The following is a 17,705-nucleotide window of genomic DNA, read 5'->3' as shown; positions in this document are numbered from 1 at the left end:
AGTCTTACTAGCTTTATTCGTAGATGATGGGCTTGTTGCATCAAGCTCGATGAGTGTGTTGAATACGGTGATAACATCGCTGAAAGGCGCGTTCAAAATTACGCTTGGCAACGCAACCAAGTTTGTAGGATTAAAGATCGAGCGAGATTGGGAATCAAAGTCAATTTTCATACATCAAAGCGGCTACGTGAGGTCAATTCTCGAGAAGTTTAAGTTGGTTGAAGCAAAGCCAGTGAGCGTGCCTGCTGATCCTCACGCGCCATTGTATCCTGCGGAGGTTGATGAAGAAATCGCGAATGTACCGTATAGAGAAGCAGTTGGTTCTCTAATGTTTCTTACAGTAGTTTCGAGACCAGACATAGCGTTCGCGGTAAATTCGGTTGCGAGGTTTTTGAACAAACACAGCAGCGCGCATTGGAAAGCTGTAAAAAGAATTTTTGCATATCTAGTCGGAGCAAGTAATCTCGGAATACTCTATAGAGCGAATGGGAACGAAAGAGAGCTTATCGGTTTCTGCGATGCCGATTATGCTGGCGATCTTGAAACGCGTCGGTCGACGACGGGCTTTGTGTTCAGCTTCGCTAATGGCCTCGTAACGTGGTCGAGTCAGAGACAAAAACTAGTCACACTAAGTACGACTGAGTCAGAGTATGTAGCTGCGACAGCTGCTGCTCGAGTGCCTGCGTGCCTGCGTGCGCAGCTGAAAGAAGATGGCGTTTGTGCCAAGCTTAGGCGTGCCACATGTGTGGCGCTGAGTGTGTGGTTACTGGAAGAGGTTCAGTTCGGATGCTTCCGTTTTTGGAGCAAGGACTAATAAAGTTCAGTTGTTCAATTCAATTCAATAGTGTACTTTATTTACCCCAAGGGGTTTTAAAGGGCGTTTTTTAGGGACGTACCCAACCCTGTACAAGAAAAAAATTAATCCCAAAAACTTTTACAATATTTCACAAAACCTTTACATCATTAATACATTTTACAGTCTTACATCCTCATTGGCGTTTTGCAGGGACGTACCCAACCCTGTACAATCAAGTCTCTTAACCCGTCCTGGCCATAGCGACCTTACATTTCATTTCCCCTCCCTTCGTCTTCCATCCGGCCCTCTCCTTCCGCCTCCTTTGCTTCAACCACCTCTCTGCTTCCCTCCTTTCTGCCATTGCTCTTCCCCTTTCCTTCCGTCACTCTCCCTCCTCTCGCTCGCCGCCTCCCCTCCATTTTATTCTACCTTTGCTCTGAAAACAAATTGTGTTATACCTTCATCTTATTCACATCTCCTCCTCCCCTCCCTTTCCACTGCCACTTCTCTCTCTATCTCCCTTCCTCTCTCATTTCCATCCTACATCCCTCTTACTCTCCTTTCTTTCTATGGTCCTCGTCTGAGTCCATTAGTAGGCTCTCTTTCATCCTTCTCGCAATCTCCTCCTCCGCTGTCCTCCTTGCTCTCCCGCCTTCCTCCTCTCTCCTTTCTTTTCTCCTTTCTTTCTCCTCTCTTTCTCTTACCCTCGTCTCCAATGATTTATCTTCATCCATTTTCACTCTCAACCTGCTCCCTTCCTTTCTCCTTGCATCTAGTACCCTCCACTTAGCCTCTCTCTCTCTCTCTCTCCTCGCTCCCCATCTTCACTATTATTGTCACCCAATCCCCTCTCTGACCTATCACACTTACCTCTTTCACCTTCACCTTTACCTTTAATCCTTCCGAGAACAGTTCCTTCACCTTTTCCCAATTTGATCCCTCTCTCATCCATCTCTCTTTCTCGATTCTTATAATTACATTCTTTTTTCTTTTCTCGTCGTCGTTTTTTTCATAATCTTCTGCCCACCACTTCATCCTACCAGCCTTGCCCCTACTCTCCTCGCTGTCGTCCCTCTTCCTTTTTCCCGCGCTCTGCTCCAACTTATACACCTTTCTCTTCAGGCTCTCCACCTCCTCCCTCAGCTCTTTCATCTCCTCCTCTCTTCTCCTACTACCCTCCTTGCCTTCTTTCATTATCTCCCTTACCTGCTCCTTCACTATCTTCTCCATGGCCTCTATCATAAACTTCCCTCTGCATTCCATCATTTTCCGGTACTTCCTCTCTTTCTCCCTTTGACTTTACTCCTCTCGATCACGCACTCCAATCCTTCACCGTCTAGTCGCTTTCCTTATCTCCTTCCTTCGTCCCTCCTCTGTCCGCTTCTCTGCTAATTCGCCTTTCCACTTCCTGCAAACAAACTTTTCTCAAGTTCTACCTCTTGACTCCCCCTCTTTCTCTCTCTCATTCCTTCTAACCCCTTTACGTGTGCTTGCCTATGTGCAACTCCTGCTTTATTCCCTTTCCACCCTTACTTACTTAATTCTCTCCCCTTTTCTTCGCTAATTCCTTCTCTCCCTTCCTTCTACTCTTTTTTCTTTTTTCGTTTTCCTTTCTTCCTTTCCTCGGCTGCTGTTACTTTTCAGTCGCTTCTCAATTCACCTTCGCTCGCCTTGCTACCTTGCTACCTACCACGTGCCTTTGCCGCACGTTCACCTCTCTCCATCGACTATCGATCTATTGATGTCACTCTCTATTGATCCCATCACTCTTCTCCTCTTCACCGCCCTGTTGCACGCACTGCGTACTCGCCCGAGTCTCTCGCCTCCCTTTCCGGAACCCTCCCTCTCCTTCCTACCGCTCCGCTCCGCGCTCCGGTCCCGCATATTCCCCAGCGACAAGTGGTGCCAACCTCTCAACCAGCGAGCCACGCGTCGCCACTACAGCTGTCCATGACTTGCTTCTTGCATCCTCGCCCTCTCATCCCTGCCTCTTCTCCTTTCCTCTCCGTCTCCCAACCTCAAAAGGGTACACTCGCTTTCTTCCTTCACCATTCTCTACTCACGTCGCTCTCAGTTTCTCCTCCATTTCCTCTACCTCCTCCACATCTCCTCCACCGACTCCGTTATTCTCTTCCGTTTTTCACGCCCTTGTCTCCTCTCACTGCTCTTCAATCTCTCCTCCTATCCTCCGGACCGTCCGTTCGCTCCCCCGCCATCTTCCGTCAAAGTTCAGTTGTTCATTTACTCCGATTTGGCGTCTCTTATATCCGCTCCTATCCCATCCATCTCTCATTAATATTGCAATATTCTTGCGAATATTAGCTGTCTGGTTCAATATTACTTACACCGTGACGCGAATTGAAAATGCTACTAATATCACAAAAATATACGAGGTTGAAGATCGAACCAATGACGGTATCAGGGAAGATATGTTACAGGTTAAACAAACTGGTATAGAATTTCGTGGAGTTAAAGGTGTTAGTCCCGTAGCAGTTCTTTCAGAATTTAACCTTGTTCATGGATTTGTATTAGATTATATGCATTGTGCCCTTTTAGGTGTAATCAAATTTGTCACTTGTCTGTGGTTAGATAGCACATCTCATAATGAAAAATATTATATAGGATTAAAAAACGTGATGATATTGATAATAGACTTTTGGCAATAAGTCCACCTTCAAGTTTTCCAAGGCTTCCTAGATCACTTAAAGAGCGTTCTTTTTGGAAAGCTAATGAATGGCGCGCGTGGTTTCTCTATTTCAGCCTGCCATGCTTGAAAGATATTCTGCCTTTGAGATATTACAAACACCATTGTTTACTTGTTTCTGCTATTTATACTTTCCTTCGACACAAGATTTCTATTTCTGATCTCGATAATGCCACTTGGAATCTAGTTCAATACGTAACAGATTTCCAAAAGCTGTATGGCCTTCAGAATATGACATTTAATGTACATTTGTTAATGCATTTAGGTAAAACGGTGTTAATGTTTGAGCCATTATGGTGCTATTCTGCATTTTCATTTGAAAGTGGGAATTGATTTCTTCTAAAGCTTGTACAAGGAACGCGTGGCGTCCTAACTCAAATTGCTCGCAAGTACACATACCTTCAGTCACTTTCTCAGTTACTTGATAAATACGTTATTAGTGATTCAACAATAAATTAGTGTTCAACAATATTCAACTACCATTTACAAAAACATGTAACAAAACTTGCTAATGTTACGTTGCTTGGAAAAGAAGTAGAAATTCCCCTTACTGTTGAGGAGACAGAAGCCTTTATTGAGAAAGGAATACATATAACAAATTTATGTTATGAGAGGATGATAAAAGATCATGTCAAATATCATTCCTGATGTTATGCCAAACAAGGAAGTAAAACAATTGATCATATTGTTAAGGTAGATGATGACACGTATGCCTTTATTGAAAGAATTTTTGTCAGTTTTTTAAATAAACAGACACCATCAATCTTTGTTCTTTTGACTACAATTATTTTGGAAGATACAGAGTTTGTAGCATCATATCCTTCACAATGTAAAGTTTCTCATATAAACTTATGCTCTTTTTACATGCTTGGAAGTTTAAAAATTTGCCCTGTACAGAGTATTGTCCAGAAAGCTATCATGATAAATTGTACCGATACTGAATCTTACATTGCACAATTTCCTAACACTTTTGAGGGTGACTGAAGATATGTGTGTGTGTGTCAGAATAGCATAACAATTTTCACAAAAAAATAATAATTTGTACTTAAATATGTAAAATATTTTGTGATGTACGTATTAAAAAAAATATAAACATATTATCTATACTTATTTGTCTTCATTCTTCATATTTTTATTACATACAGAATATCCGATAATAAACATTATCACCGCTGGTGAAATATATAAAGAAAGATTATTATAGTGTTATTGCATGAACGACAGATTCGCATAATATTTTGTCGATCACTTATCGACGTATAGTCGACATCTATAGAAGTATACACATCGATTTGATATATAGAAGATATCGTATAAGTGTCGATCAATTATTGGGGATTTAGTTGATGTGTAGTAGATATCATATTCAAGTCAAGTCGATATATGGAGAAGTTGATTCAACTTCAGTATGATATCAGTTGAATGATGACTAGATCGTCGACATCTACATAATATTTTCCAGATATTGCGATGAAATCTTCGAAATATCAAATTGATTATTGATTTGCATATGATCTCAACTTGATTTCAATATGATATTCACCAGATTCTTCATCGACTAGTGAACCCGGGCAATGTTTCACGTTCGAACACGTAACGATTGGACACCGCTAGATTAAACACATATTATTAGACACGTTTTAATTGGCACCGCACGATTGGATACCGCACGATAAATACCACAAGATTAGACATCGCACTATTACATGGACACCGCACGATTGGACACTACACAAGTGGACACCACACAAATGGACACCGCACGATTGGTTCCACATGGGTTTTTAACTTATCACGCAAACCGAGATTTGCGTGGGCTCCACCCTCATCCATCCGCGCTTGTGGGGGAGAGGCGCGGTAGCCCCTCCCCGCCTACATATGTACCGTGTAATACACAAATATCACGTGAACCATACAATGTTAAAGCGGTGTCCATTCGTGCGGTGTCCATTCGTGCGGTGTCCAATCGTGCGATTTGCGTGTCCAATCGTACGGTGTCCAATCATTTGATGTCCAATCGTTCGGTGTCCAATCGTTCAATGTGCGTGTCCATTCGTGCGGTGTCTAATCGTTACGTGTCTAAATGGAGGTCCCATGCCTTGTACATCGAAATGCCCTCAGCGACTTACCCCTCGTGGACGTGCATGTACGCGCGCGCGCATACGCATACAAGAGAGATGTAAATCCGATCAACCCCCGCGGTAAATCTTGGTTAATGTTAATACAAACGATATTGTGAAATTTTTAAGCTCCACAACTTGGAAAGAACTTAACGAAAAATAACTTTATTATAATGTTTTGAAAAGCTCTCGAGGTAAGCTATAGGAATATGTAATAAAAAATGGAGGTTTCTATTTAAAAATTTGTAGGTTATTTTTACGTGATCTTAACAATGCTATTCAACATTGTACTAATACTATTACACAATGCGTCACTTAAAACACTACAAGTTTTGTATGGAACATTTTTTTCGAAAATGCTTTATTTTCAAAATAATCGACTGTATCACTTAAAACGAAACACCTTGTATACATATATGTACATATATTATAAGGGTGGGCCATAGGGGAGACGGCTGGTCTAGTGGGTAGAGCGCCAGATTCGTAATCCGGAGAACCGGGTTCGAATCCCGCTAGGCCGATGAGAATTTTTCTCAGCAAAACGCTGCCCCCCATCTGGCGGATAGATCTCAAAAGGATACAGTATCCCCAGATGGAAAACTGGGCTCCGTCTTTCGGAAGAGACGTTAAACCGTTGGTCCAAAAAGGAAATGGTAATGGTAGTGGATGAAATGATAGGGTTGGGTACGTCCCTTCAAAATCCCCTCGGGGTAAATAAAGTATATATCTTTATCCTTTATAACGGTGGGCCATTTTAATTATACGACGTATTAATCCACTGGAATGTCTTATAGCCTTTACGTTTGAGACAGAAACATTTTAGATAAAAGTTGCATGGTTTGAAGGGGGTCACATGATGAAATATGAACTTAACCCTGAGTGACCTTTTCAAGGTCGGGGTCAAAGTGGTTTCAAATTTTTTAAATGGAATTTTCAATTTTTTTATGTCATATTCTTGTAACTGATTTTAAGATCTTTTCAAAATGCTATAATAAAGCTCTCTTTCGTTAATAATTTTCTGAGGTATTTTAAATTTTATTATAATATTTTTAATATAAAATATGAAATATCTCGTAAAGTATTCATTTTTTGATGATTTTACCTTCATACTTTTATACATAAAATAATGATAAGAATTGATTGTTGTAAAAAAAAGAAAAAATTATTTTAAGTTTGATGGCATTTTGAAGACGTATTCAATTTTGCAAAATGGTCGAACTAATACTGTCATTAAATGCGTCTTTTAAACTTTATAACTTTTGTCTGACACATTTCTTTCTAGTTTGCTTTATTTTTTAGATATTTAGGCGTCTCAATTTAAATGCTCCATCTTGTATATATACACACACAATATGCTGGGAAATAATATATAATAAATAATAAATAAATTGTTGGTGATTTAATAAGAAAAAGAGATTTATTCTATTGTACATACATGTATTCGGTGTTGATTGGTTTTTAGCAATGTGTCTGATAATTGACGAAATGTTGTAAAGAGATAATTGCATTTTTACCAAGAAAAAGTTTAATTTGTTACAAAATGTCTTCTTTATATAAAATTTTTAATTTTTCTATCAAATCATGGATAATAGTAATTTTTATTTAATATTAATTTTACTTTATTATACATTTCACGATTTCACATAGCGTCTCGATTCCTCAGCTACGCATAAAGAAAATCTAAGAATCACTTTGCATTCGTCAGTCGTGTTTTTAACTGAAACGATACATACACGAATATAATTATTACAGTATGCTATATTAAATATTATATTTTTGATGCAATAGCAAATTGTAACACAGAAATTATACTTGAAAACTTGTATTCCTGATAAGCTATAGCAGTGAGTTGTACTAACATAAAGTTATGATAATCAATTTTTAATTAATTTTAATTTATAATTGTGTAGGAGACTGATAATAATTACAATATGAATGAGGTAATGAATAGTTCTAATTTTCTAAATTTATTTTTTTTTATATACTTAATTTTATGCCTTTCAATAAATTTACCTTGCTCGATACAGTTGTCTAATATTCGATTTCGTATAGAGATGTTGTCATCATTTCGCGCTTTCTTGTCCAGCTCTTTTTTCACTTTTTCTATATCGATATATGTACCAACCATCTGGAAATTGTATATGTATAATGCATAAGCAAGGATAAAAATATTAAATGTATATATTTATACATACATTTATACATATATTTATACATACATTATGTACAGGGTGGACAAAATAAAGCGTGACACATTTTTATGCAAAAGTATTGTTTCTAGAGAAAAATTCTTCAAACAAATGTTGTTCGGTTTGAAGGGAGACATATACATGGTTCCGATGCGAGTCATTTCATAGATGTCGTCGTTTTCAAGAAATTTTAAAGGCGATTATATAATTTCTTAGACAGAACATGATTTTTTCCTTGAAATAAAAGTTGTAGATCTCGTCGAGACGTTTTCAAAACACTATAATAAAGCTCTCTTTTGTTAAGAATTGTCTGAGATATTTTAAATTTTGTATATTTTTAATATAAAATATGTCTGTATAAAAAGGCACTTTGGATCAATGGCTCTGGCGCCGCCATTTTGTCAATAAAAAATTAATAAAAATTGTTTTTTATACTTTAATATATAGATAATAAATAGAATTAAACCGATTTTCATTTATGATTATTGTATTTCTGAAAAAAATTATCAAAAATTGGCTTTTTTTGGGGACTCTAGAGTGGCGTTACCCCTTAAGATACAAATTAAGATAAAAATATTCAGACTTGATTTACTTCTATATTTGTGTCAATCTTATTATTGTATGAAACAAATTTTTAAATCTTTTGATGGTATTCCTGTTACCATACGATAATAATCAAATAAAGCATTAATATTTTGTATGTAGAAAGTATTTTTCTAGAAACTTGACATTTTAAAGAACTAAGTGCATTCTTTTTTAAAAAATATGTATAGAAAGAAAATTGTTTATAATCAAATCTTTGAAGATTTTAATAATGTGGGATTTGTCAAACACACAGTTCTAAAGTTAGTTAAGCCAAAAAGAAAACGTTTAAATTAAATATACAGAAATCTATTAAACCAAAGAAAAATTATTAAATTAAAAATGAAAATTCTTTTACAGTAATTTTTCTGCAAAATTAATGAGTTATTATTGGGTATGAATAAAAAACTATATATTTAATAAATTATTTTTAACATCTTTAAATTTTACCAATTCTTTTTTCTGCAACAGGCAGGCAAATAGACAGCCTACTTTTAAAGCTGAGTTATTAATATCCGGTGTTTCCACATCGTCATTTATTAGTTGATCCATCATCAGTAAATCTGCTGTAAATAACAAATTCTTTATGAATTAATTTATTAAATCTATTTAAATTGTTGATGAGATGTAGTTATTTGGCAAGATAATTTAGTTTTACTTAAACAACAAAATGTATACAGAACGATTATTTGTTTTAATTAAAATATTTTAGACATTTAGAAACAGTTTAGTAACATACAAATATGAATATTCTAATTTTATTATTTAATTGTTATTAAATACCAAACCATTTTATAAACTATTATTTATATATAATGTTATAATATATAAATATATATTATAATGTTATAATATATAATATTATATAATATATAATATAATGTTATAATACATATATAAATGAAGGCACTAATTATCATGTAGTGTGACTTGGAAAGATTTAACCCGTTGACTGTGTATGACGGCTATAGCCGCAAAAACAAAAGTGGCCAAGAGTGTGTATGACGGCTATAGCCGCAACGTAGAAAAAACAAAGTAAAACTTTCTGAATTTGCTTGAAACTTGTTACTCGGTGGTTTCTGGGGTAGCTGATTACGAATCCGAAGTCAGATGTACAAAATTCAAAATGGCGGATCCAATATGGCGGATCAAAATTATAAAAAAAGGTCTGATTTTCATGAAATTTGGTACCCTTATGTTTTTTGGGTCTCTAAATCCAAATATGAAGTCAGATTTTCAAAATTCAAAATGGCGGATCCAATATGGCGGATCAAAATTACAAAAAATGGTCTGATTTTCATGAAATTTGGTACCCTTATGTTTTTTGGGTCTCTGAATCCGAATATGAAGTCAGATTTTCAAAATTCAAAATGGCGGATCCAAAATGGCGGATCCAAAATGGCGGATCAAAATTACAAAAAAAGTCTGATTTTCATGAAATTTGGTACCCTTATGTTTTTTGGGTCTCTGAATCCGAATATGACATCAAAATTAAAAAATGGCGGATCCAAAAAATGGTAAAATTTCTTTCTTATTAACCATTTTGAATATATTAATTCTAATGTTAAATTTAGATTCAGAGATCTAAATAACTTCAAAATAATAATAATAAAATTCCGTCTATTTTTTGTAATTTTGATCCGCCATATTGGACCCGCCATTTTTTAATTTTGATGTCATATTCGGATTCAAATACCCAAAAAACATAAGGGTACCAAATTTCATGAAAATCAGACGATTTTTTGTAATTTTGATCCGCCATATTGGATCCGCCATTTTGAATTTTGAAAATCTGACATCATATTCGGATTCAGAGACCCAAAAAACAAGGGTACCAAATTTCATGAAAATCAGATTATTTTTTGTAATTTTGATCCGCCATATTGGACCCGCCATTTTGAATTTTGTAAATCTGACATCATATTCGGATTCAGACCCAAAAAACATAAGGGTATCAAGTTTCATAATAATCCGATGAACTTTTTTTTCAACACACTTTTGGCCCAAATAGTAAAATTCTCTTACACAGCCAATGGGTTAATTTTATAATGGTTTTTGCCATACAGACTTACCGACATTTACATTTGTTTTATTAAAACAGATCTGTACGTCGGTTTTTGACATCGATAAAACATCCGCTACTCTGTCTGTAACATCGCCGATACCTATATTTACTGTCTATAATAAACACGAAATAATTATTAGCAGTAACAAAATATATTAATAAAGAAATAGACAGTGATAATAGGAACAATAGATGTTAATATTAAATGTTAGTTTATTAATACAATAACATAATTAATATGACACAACATTTTAATCTTGCTTTAACAAAAATAAAATTTAAAGTAACATTTAAACAGTTAGAATTAAAAAATTAAGGTTAAATTTAAGAAATTTTAATTAAAACAAAATAAAATTATCTTATATTAGAAAGAAGATGAATGAGAGAGAAGAAATTCGTTAATGAGGGAGAAGAGTATTTATTAATAATAATGCTTCTATATGAGATTGATGAAAATAAAACATTTCTTTGAGAGAAAAGTTTTTATATATAGACAAAAACAATTCTCCCTTTACAATATTTATATGTATATTATATGTATAGTATTTTATGTATTAGTTATGTATTAGTATTATATGTATATTATATGTATAGTATTTTATAATCTTATATAGGCATCTTTTTGCATTAATAATAATAATTTTGATGTTAACATAATTGTAATACTTATATTTATATAATGTACAAGGACTTACAAGGGCGATACTGCACAGATATAGAACAAATATCAATCGCTTCATGATTTTGGATTTCTTACAAAATCTTTCGAGATTTTAATTGATTACTCCAACTTGCTCTAACTTGCTCCAATTTATCAATGTACTGCTGTCGATATCTCGATACGATACTTATATGTCGTAGATAAAAATAGAAGCTTACACGTATTGCAAAGGTTATCGCACAGAATATTTATATGAATTTGTTGACAAGAAAATCTTAAGCGTTCGGCGAACGTTGGCATGTTATGTTCACGATTCGAGAAATTTGTTTACGACTATTACAGCGAATTAGTATAATAATGAATATGTCAAAACTTCATTTCTAATTAACATTTATTAAACAGAAAATTTAAAAATAATGTAGCTAGATTACTTACAAGGAAATCCACGTAAGTGTCTTTCTTCGATTTTGATAAGCTTTTAGTTATTTTCTAGAAATAAGGGACACGTATTTTTTTATACGCACCCATACGTGTGGATACACTCTAAAAAATATCGATGTGAAATTTCACCACACCCATGTAGTTAAACAATTCGGTGTGAATTTTAACACCAAAATTGTTGAGAATCTTTCACACCGACAAACGCGATGTCAAACTTTTATCCCATATTGTTTTGTTTTTACAACGTGCGGTGTGACAACGCGACAAGCAACCAATCACTACAGCGTTTAGGTTATCGTGTATCGTGTACAGGTTATTAGTTCGTGTTCGCGCCATCGTTATATACGGGAAAGTGTATAGGACTTCTTTTTCGTCGAATTATTCAAGTGTTTGTAATAATCAGTGTATTATCGAAGAGGATAAATCAGCTCGACAATATGTTTATTAAGGTAAAGTACCATAACGTGAAGAAGTTCGTCCACTTAAATACGAGTGATTCAGCAGAAGAATTCATCGTTAGAGGTAAAGTTATACAGTGTTTCAAGTTGCAACAAATATATATTAAGCAGTGTAACACAGAAACGGCAAGCAGAATCTTCACGTGATATGCATCAGTTGAATAAATGTTTCCCAGTCAGCACCATGTCCAAAATCGGGACGTCTTATGTCCCGCTTTTGGACATGTGTGCTGTATGGGTTTTTTCTGAGATTTAATGCTTAATTACAAATAAAGAAACATCTCATTTCTTTTATTTGCAGCAGTAAAGTTCACTGATATTCGAAGATTTATTATATTATGTTCGTTTGCTATCCGATTTATTTTTACGTTCTAATGCTTAATAAATAAATATTTGCTTTTTGACCAGTACATTTTGTTTTCGTAACATTTCTTTTAATGATGGTAATAGCCTAGCAAACACGAATATAATACGTAACTGTTATGTAACATGTGATTAATATATATATGTCACATGCAATGTACATGTTCATTGCAGTTATGTATCTGTGGATAAAAGGATAAAGATATATACTTTATTTATCCCGAGGGGGCCTTAAAGGGCGTTTTGAAGGGACGTACCTAACCCTATCATTTCATCCGCTACCATTACCATTTCCTTTTGGACCAACGGTTTAACGTCTCTTCCGAAAGACGGAGCCCAGTTTTCCATCTGGGGATACTGTATCCTTTTGAGATCTATCCGCCAGATGGGGGGGGGGGGGCAGCGTTTTGCTGAGAAAAATTCTCATCGGCCTAGCGGGATTCGAACCCGGTTCTCCGGATTACGAATCTGGCGCTCTACCCACTAGACCAGCCGTCTCCCCAGTTATGTATCTGTGTTTGCTGGGAAATTATTTTAAAATAAATTATTTTTCTCTTTATTAGTACGTAAAAAAATTATGGCAGAAGTGGGAGATGACAAAATAAAATTTCGAGATTCAGATGAGACTGAAATAGACTCTGAGGATCTGATAGAGTACATATTGGAAAAGCAGTCAGATAGCTTTATTTTAAATATTTGTAAAGAAACTTCAGTTGCCACCGGTAAGTCTGTTATAAATCCAGTAATATATATAGTTGTGTACATTTTCAGAAAATGTAATATTTTCAAAAATTTTGTTATATTGTATTAGAGGATTATCATCTATGGTGTGTTCAACAGCAGCAATAGATTCATTGTCTGCCAGTACATCGTCTGCTTGTGACAACGTTAACATCTGTATATTGCCTATTGAACAGTATTTGGAAGCTGCTACAAACAATTCTGCCAGTACATCTGCTTATCTGCTTACGACGACATTGATATTTGTCTATCTTCTGTTAAGCAATATCTGAAAACTGCGAAAGAGAAGTCATTAAAATATCGACGTACTATAATACTGGATCCAAAACTCTCCAAAAGTATACTTATAGAATTTCCACGATTTCTAGATACGCCAGGTTTGGTAAGCCTTTTTTATTTTAATTTAGAATTAAATAAAAGCAATATAAGTTGTTCACTTATTATTATTTTTTAGATACAAAAAGATTTTGAAGCTTTAATGCCAGAGAATTCATGCAAATTAATTGAAAACTGGCAGGAATTTGAAACTAGAATAGTAAAAGTATCTGAGATTACAATTAAAAAGAAGAGTAAAGATATTGCATGTAAGTGTTTGATAATGCACAGAATTACAAACTTTTAATGTTGTTTTTCATTGATGTGATGAAGTGCAATGTGTATGTTTATTGGCAGTATGGGACAGAACTATACAAACATTATTTTTACTTCTGCATCTTCTACCACCAACAGCTAAAGGAAAAAAGAAGCCAAATCGTGCAACTATAGATGTAGCAATAGTATAAATGTCATGACTTATATCGTTTCATCAGGTAACAAAATAAATTAATAATTATTTGCTTGTTATTGTTCAGAATTTGTATCTATTGCAACCTTGCAGATATGTTTGTACACATATTCTATGTTTATTTATTGTTTATAAAATATTGCATAAATTGTATATTTTAGATTGGTCTTCAACTGCCATCCGAACAAGAACTTACAAAAATCAGTTTGCAGCCATTTCTACTAGCTCGGTTCTAATCAACAAACAATCAGCAATTTTTATGTGGTCTTTGATGGAAAGCTTTTGCCATGCCCTGTTCACATGTTAAGTATTAGTGCTTTTGACACCCTATTCAAGGCTCATTATGTATTTGGCTGCAAATATGAAGAATCACTAGAAATATTCTGGAAATTTGTGCAGATAATATTCTATGACATTGATGTCGATAATCTTAGTTTTACTCCAAAAATGCGTGAAGTATAGCTTTTAAATTAAGTTTAAAAAATGTAATTATTTTCGGTATTTTTTCTTTTAAGATTTTTAATTTTATAGCTAGCAATAAATGTATTATTAAGATAAATATCAATAAATGTGATATTAAGGTTATTATTTTCTTAAATGAGTAGATAACTTTTAGCTAAGCTATTTTTTGCAATAAACCATTTAAAAGAATATTTCTGTTTATGCAAATTATTACTCCTATTTATATTATGACATAATGTGTATTACGCAACGTTGATATTAAAATCGCATATATATATATACCCTTATGAAAAAGTAGTACTGGTTTTAATACTGGAAAAAAAGTATTGGTGAAAGTACTGGAGACATAAGTACTCAAAGTACTACTAAATTCGACCATACTGACTTCATCAGTACTCCTTCCCAGTACTCATCCAATACTCATTCAGTACTCCCTCCAGTACTTTCTCCAGTACTCCCTCCAGTACTTTCTCCAGTACTTCCCCCAGTACTCCCCCCAGTACTCCCTCCAGTACTCCCCCCAGTACTCCCTCCAGTACTCCCACCAGTACTCCCTCCAGTACTCCCTCCAGTACTCCCTCCAGTACTCCCTCCAGTACTCTTTTAGTACTTATCGAATACGTGGGATACTAACGTGTGGTACAGGCGCAGTACTATCCAAGTAGAATAAAAAGTCAAGATGATATCAAAATAACGTCATATTGATAGTTTCGTGTGTTAATTTAGTATTTCCAAGATACATTACGAAAAAGTAGTACTAGCAATCAGTACTGAGTGATCAGTACTCGTAGTATTGATAGTACCCAATCAGCAAAGAAATGTTACTAAAAATATTTTTAAAAACATTTGGAAATAGTTATTTGTCGCCTTCGGCTCGTGCGTCCACTCCGCACCCGTGTCCAATTTTCAACTTCCCGCACTTGTTACACACACTAATTTATATCACACGTGCGTGGAAAGTGGCCCATTACGCGCGTGTTTTTTGTGCGACAAATAGCCAATTCCACACACCACTCGAAACAGTGCGGTAATGAGATATTACCGCACTGTTTCGAGTGGTGTGTGGAATTGGCTATTTGTCGCACAAAAAACACGCGCGTAATAGGCCACTTTCCACGCACGTGTGATATAAACATTTTTGAAAACATTTTTAAAAATGTTAAAAATAATGGGTTAACAAACCCTTTTTTCATTGAAAAAACATTTATTTTAACATTTAAAAAAACATTTTTTTAATGTTTGAAAACGTTTATTTTAACGTTTAAGAAAAATGTTTTTTTAATGTTTAAAAAATGTTTATTTTAACGTTTAAAAAGACTTTTTTTAGTGTTTAAAAACGTTTATTTTAACGTTTAAGAAAGTGTTTTTTTAATGTTAAAAAAACGTTTATTTTAACGTTTAAAAAGACATTTTTTTAATGTTTGAAAATGTTTATTTTAACGTTTGAGAAAATGTTTTTTTATGTTACAAAAACATCTATAAGTTCAGAATGATGAAAAAGTTAAGAATAATGAGAAAGTTCAGATTCTTTTTGATTATGAAGAAAATCTGGTATTACGGAACTTTGGCTTTTAACGGAAGCATGTGCTTGCTGAATATACGATTGATCGAATTCAATTAAAGAATCTGTTGAATTGAGTTCTTCTACAACTTCAACATTCACTTTCTGCCTTTTAACTTTCTTGGAAAGCTTATGAAACGGTGTTTTTTGACATGTTCTAAAATAGACTGCAAATAAATTTAAATGTTATGTTTACATAAAATACATAGATTTCAAAATATATACTATCTTTACTCTTTAAAAACATTTATTTTTTCAGATTTTCTACTGCACAATCACTATAACAAATGTGTTAATGGAAAAAAATATAACTAAATTAAAAAAACTAACAGCACAAAATAAACTATAGGAAGGAAGGCTGGCTGATTTTCGAGTTATAAAAAGGTCATTAACTTAAATTTAAAAACAAAATCTCGTTTAATTAAACAAATTTTAAATACAATTAACGTTTTACGTTTCGACTTTATATACTTAGTCTTCTTCAGAAACCTGATACATAAGAAATAATACATAAAAAATAATTAAAAAATAAAAAGAAATAAAATTGCTACAGATAAAAAGGATAGAGAACAAAGCCGCATACTTTGGACTGACTTGCCAGAAATGTAGCTAAGATCTACACTATGACATAGTATAGACCTTAGCCACAATTAATGTATATACGAGTTGTCAAAAATAGAATGAAATAAGTCAAGTAATAAAATTGTTACTATTATCTATACTGTTGTTATTATTATCAAACGATATTATTTATTATTTGACAGTGTAAAATTGTAATGCATATATTAAAATTACATTAGGGCTAGAATATAAACCACAGCCACAAGAATGAGAGCAATCCCAAGATCTCAAGACAAGAATTAACCAGATCTTACAGGACGGAATTAAGGAGTCTGGATTACTGATTGAAATCAAAGTAAGAAAAGAAAAGAAAAGAAAAGAGAGGGGGGCCTCTGCATTTGTCTACGAGATCAATTCTAGGGCTAGAATATAAACCAGAGCCACAAGAATGAGAGCAATTCCAAGATCTCAAGACGAGAATTAACCTTGCAGAGCCCCTTGTACTACTACGATCAATGTCGATATTCCAATATGGCGTCCCAAATGAGAATATCGGAAGGGCCCTGCTCGCTGGACCGGACTCCTCGCCTCAATCCTCTCTCTCGGACGCGAGCTGCCGCAGCTCTCCTTTTTCTGGCGGTGAGCTCTCCTTGGGAAGTCGAATCTCGCTCGGTTGGTCTCCAGAATACGTGCCGCTTAGCTCAATCAGTTACGAAAGAAGGAAAACGTACTCGTCTCGTCCGAAGAAACGCAGCAAGAGCGGCCATGACACTGAACGAGAGCGAGGAAGGTGGGGGGGGGGGGGCGCTTTGAAAGTGGCGACTCACGCGTCGCGCCATCTGAATGAAACGATCGGGCGTTTGCAAAACGCGAAGGAATTCGAGCGCAATATCTGAACACACACATACATATACAGGGTGTCACTGAATGTTTGGTACTTTTCTCATATTTAGATAGAGCGAGCCAAACTGAGTCGAAAAGTCATGTACCATTTTGCAATTTTCGCGATAGTTGATGAGTTATTAATGATTAAAAATCGCCGTATTGGCCCGCCCACCGCCAAATCCAAGCGCGCGGTGAGATGCGGCCGCCTCGCGGTCGGCGCGCGGGCAGTTGTTTACTCCAAGCGGCGATGATGACACGGCGCGACGCACGAGCGGCGCGTAACGCCGGGCCCCCGTCCTGAGCGATGATAGTTTCTCGCCTTTTTTAAACAG

The 17,705-nt window shown here is 35.0% G+C and overlaps 1 protein-coding gene and 1 long non-coding RNA gene across 10 annotated transcripts in view; one reads left to right on the top strand and one right to left on the bottom strand.

Moving 5' to 3' along the window:
- LOC139780095 (uncharacterized) overlaps positions 1-11,303 on the bottom strand; it is a 44,342-nt gene extending 33,039 nt beyond the window's left edge. For all 6 annotated transcript variants that reach the window (XM_071718605.1, XM_071718600.1, XM_071718602.1 and 3 more), the window contains exons 1-4: positions 11,152-11,303; positions 10,464-10,569; positions 8,842-8,957; positions 7,634-7,748 (exon numbers count right to left, since the gene is read on the bottom strand). In XM_071718605.1, the coding sequence (XP_071574706.1) occupies positions 7,634-7,748; positions 8,842-8,957; positions 10,464-10,569; positions 11,152-11,196 (382 nt within the window). In that variant the 5' untranslated portion in view covers positions 11,197-11,303. The remainder of the gene's footprint in view (positions 1-7,633; positions 7,749-8,841; positions 8,958-10,463; positions 10,570-11,151) is intronic.
- Positions 11,304-11,436: 133 nt separating this feature from the next.
- Positions 11,437-14,489, top strand: LOC139780098 (uncharacterized). 4 transcript variants are annotated; one of them, XR_011720117.1, is made up of 6 exons: positions 11,437-11,564; positions 12,943-13,101; positions 13,191-13,502; positions 13,575-13,704; positions 13,793-13,929; positions 14,066-14,489. It is a non-coding gene; the product is annotated as an uncharacterized lncRNA (long non-coding RNA). The 4 variants fall into 4 exon arrangements; XR_011720116.1 differs by having other exon boundaries at positions 11,440-12,007; XR_011720115.1 differs by having other exon boundaries at positions 11,440-12,080.
- The last annotated feature ends 3,216 nt before the right edge of the window (positions 14,490-17,705 follow it).

Source organism: Temnothorax nylanderi, unplaced genomic scaffold (assembly GCF_030848795.1).
Source record: "Temnothorax nylanderi isolate EJ_2023f unplaced genomic scaffold, tnyl_v1.0 TNYL_tig0262_pilon, whole genome shotgun sequence".
NCBI classification, from domain to species: Eukaryota; Metazoa; Arthropoda; class Insecta; order Hymenoptera; family Formicidae; genus Temnothorax; species Temnothorax nylanderi.
This window is presented reverse-complemented; position numbering and strand designations above follow the sequence as displayed.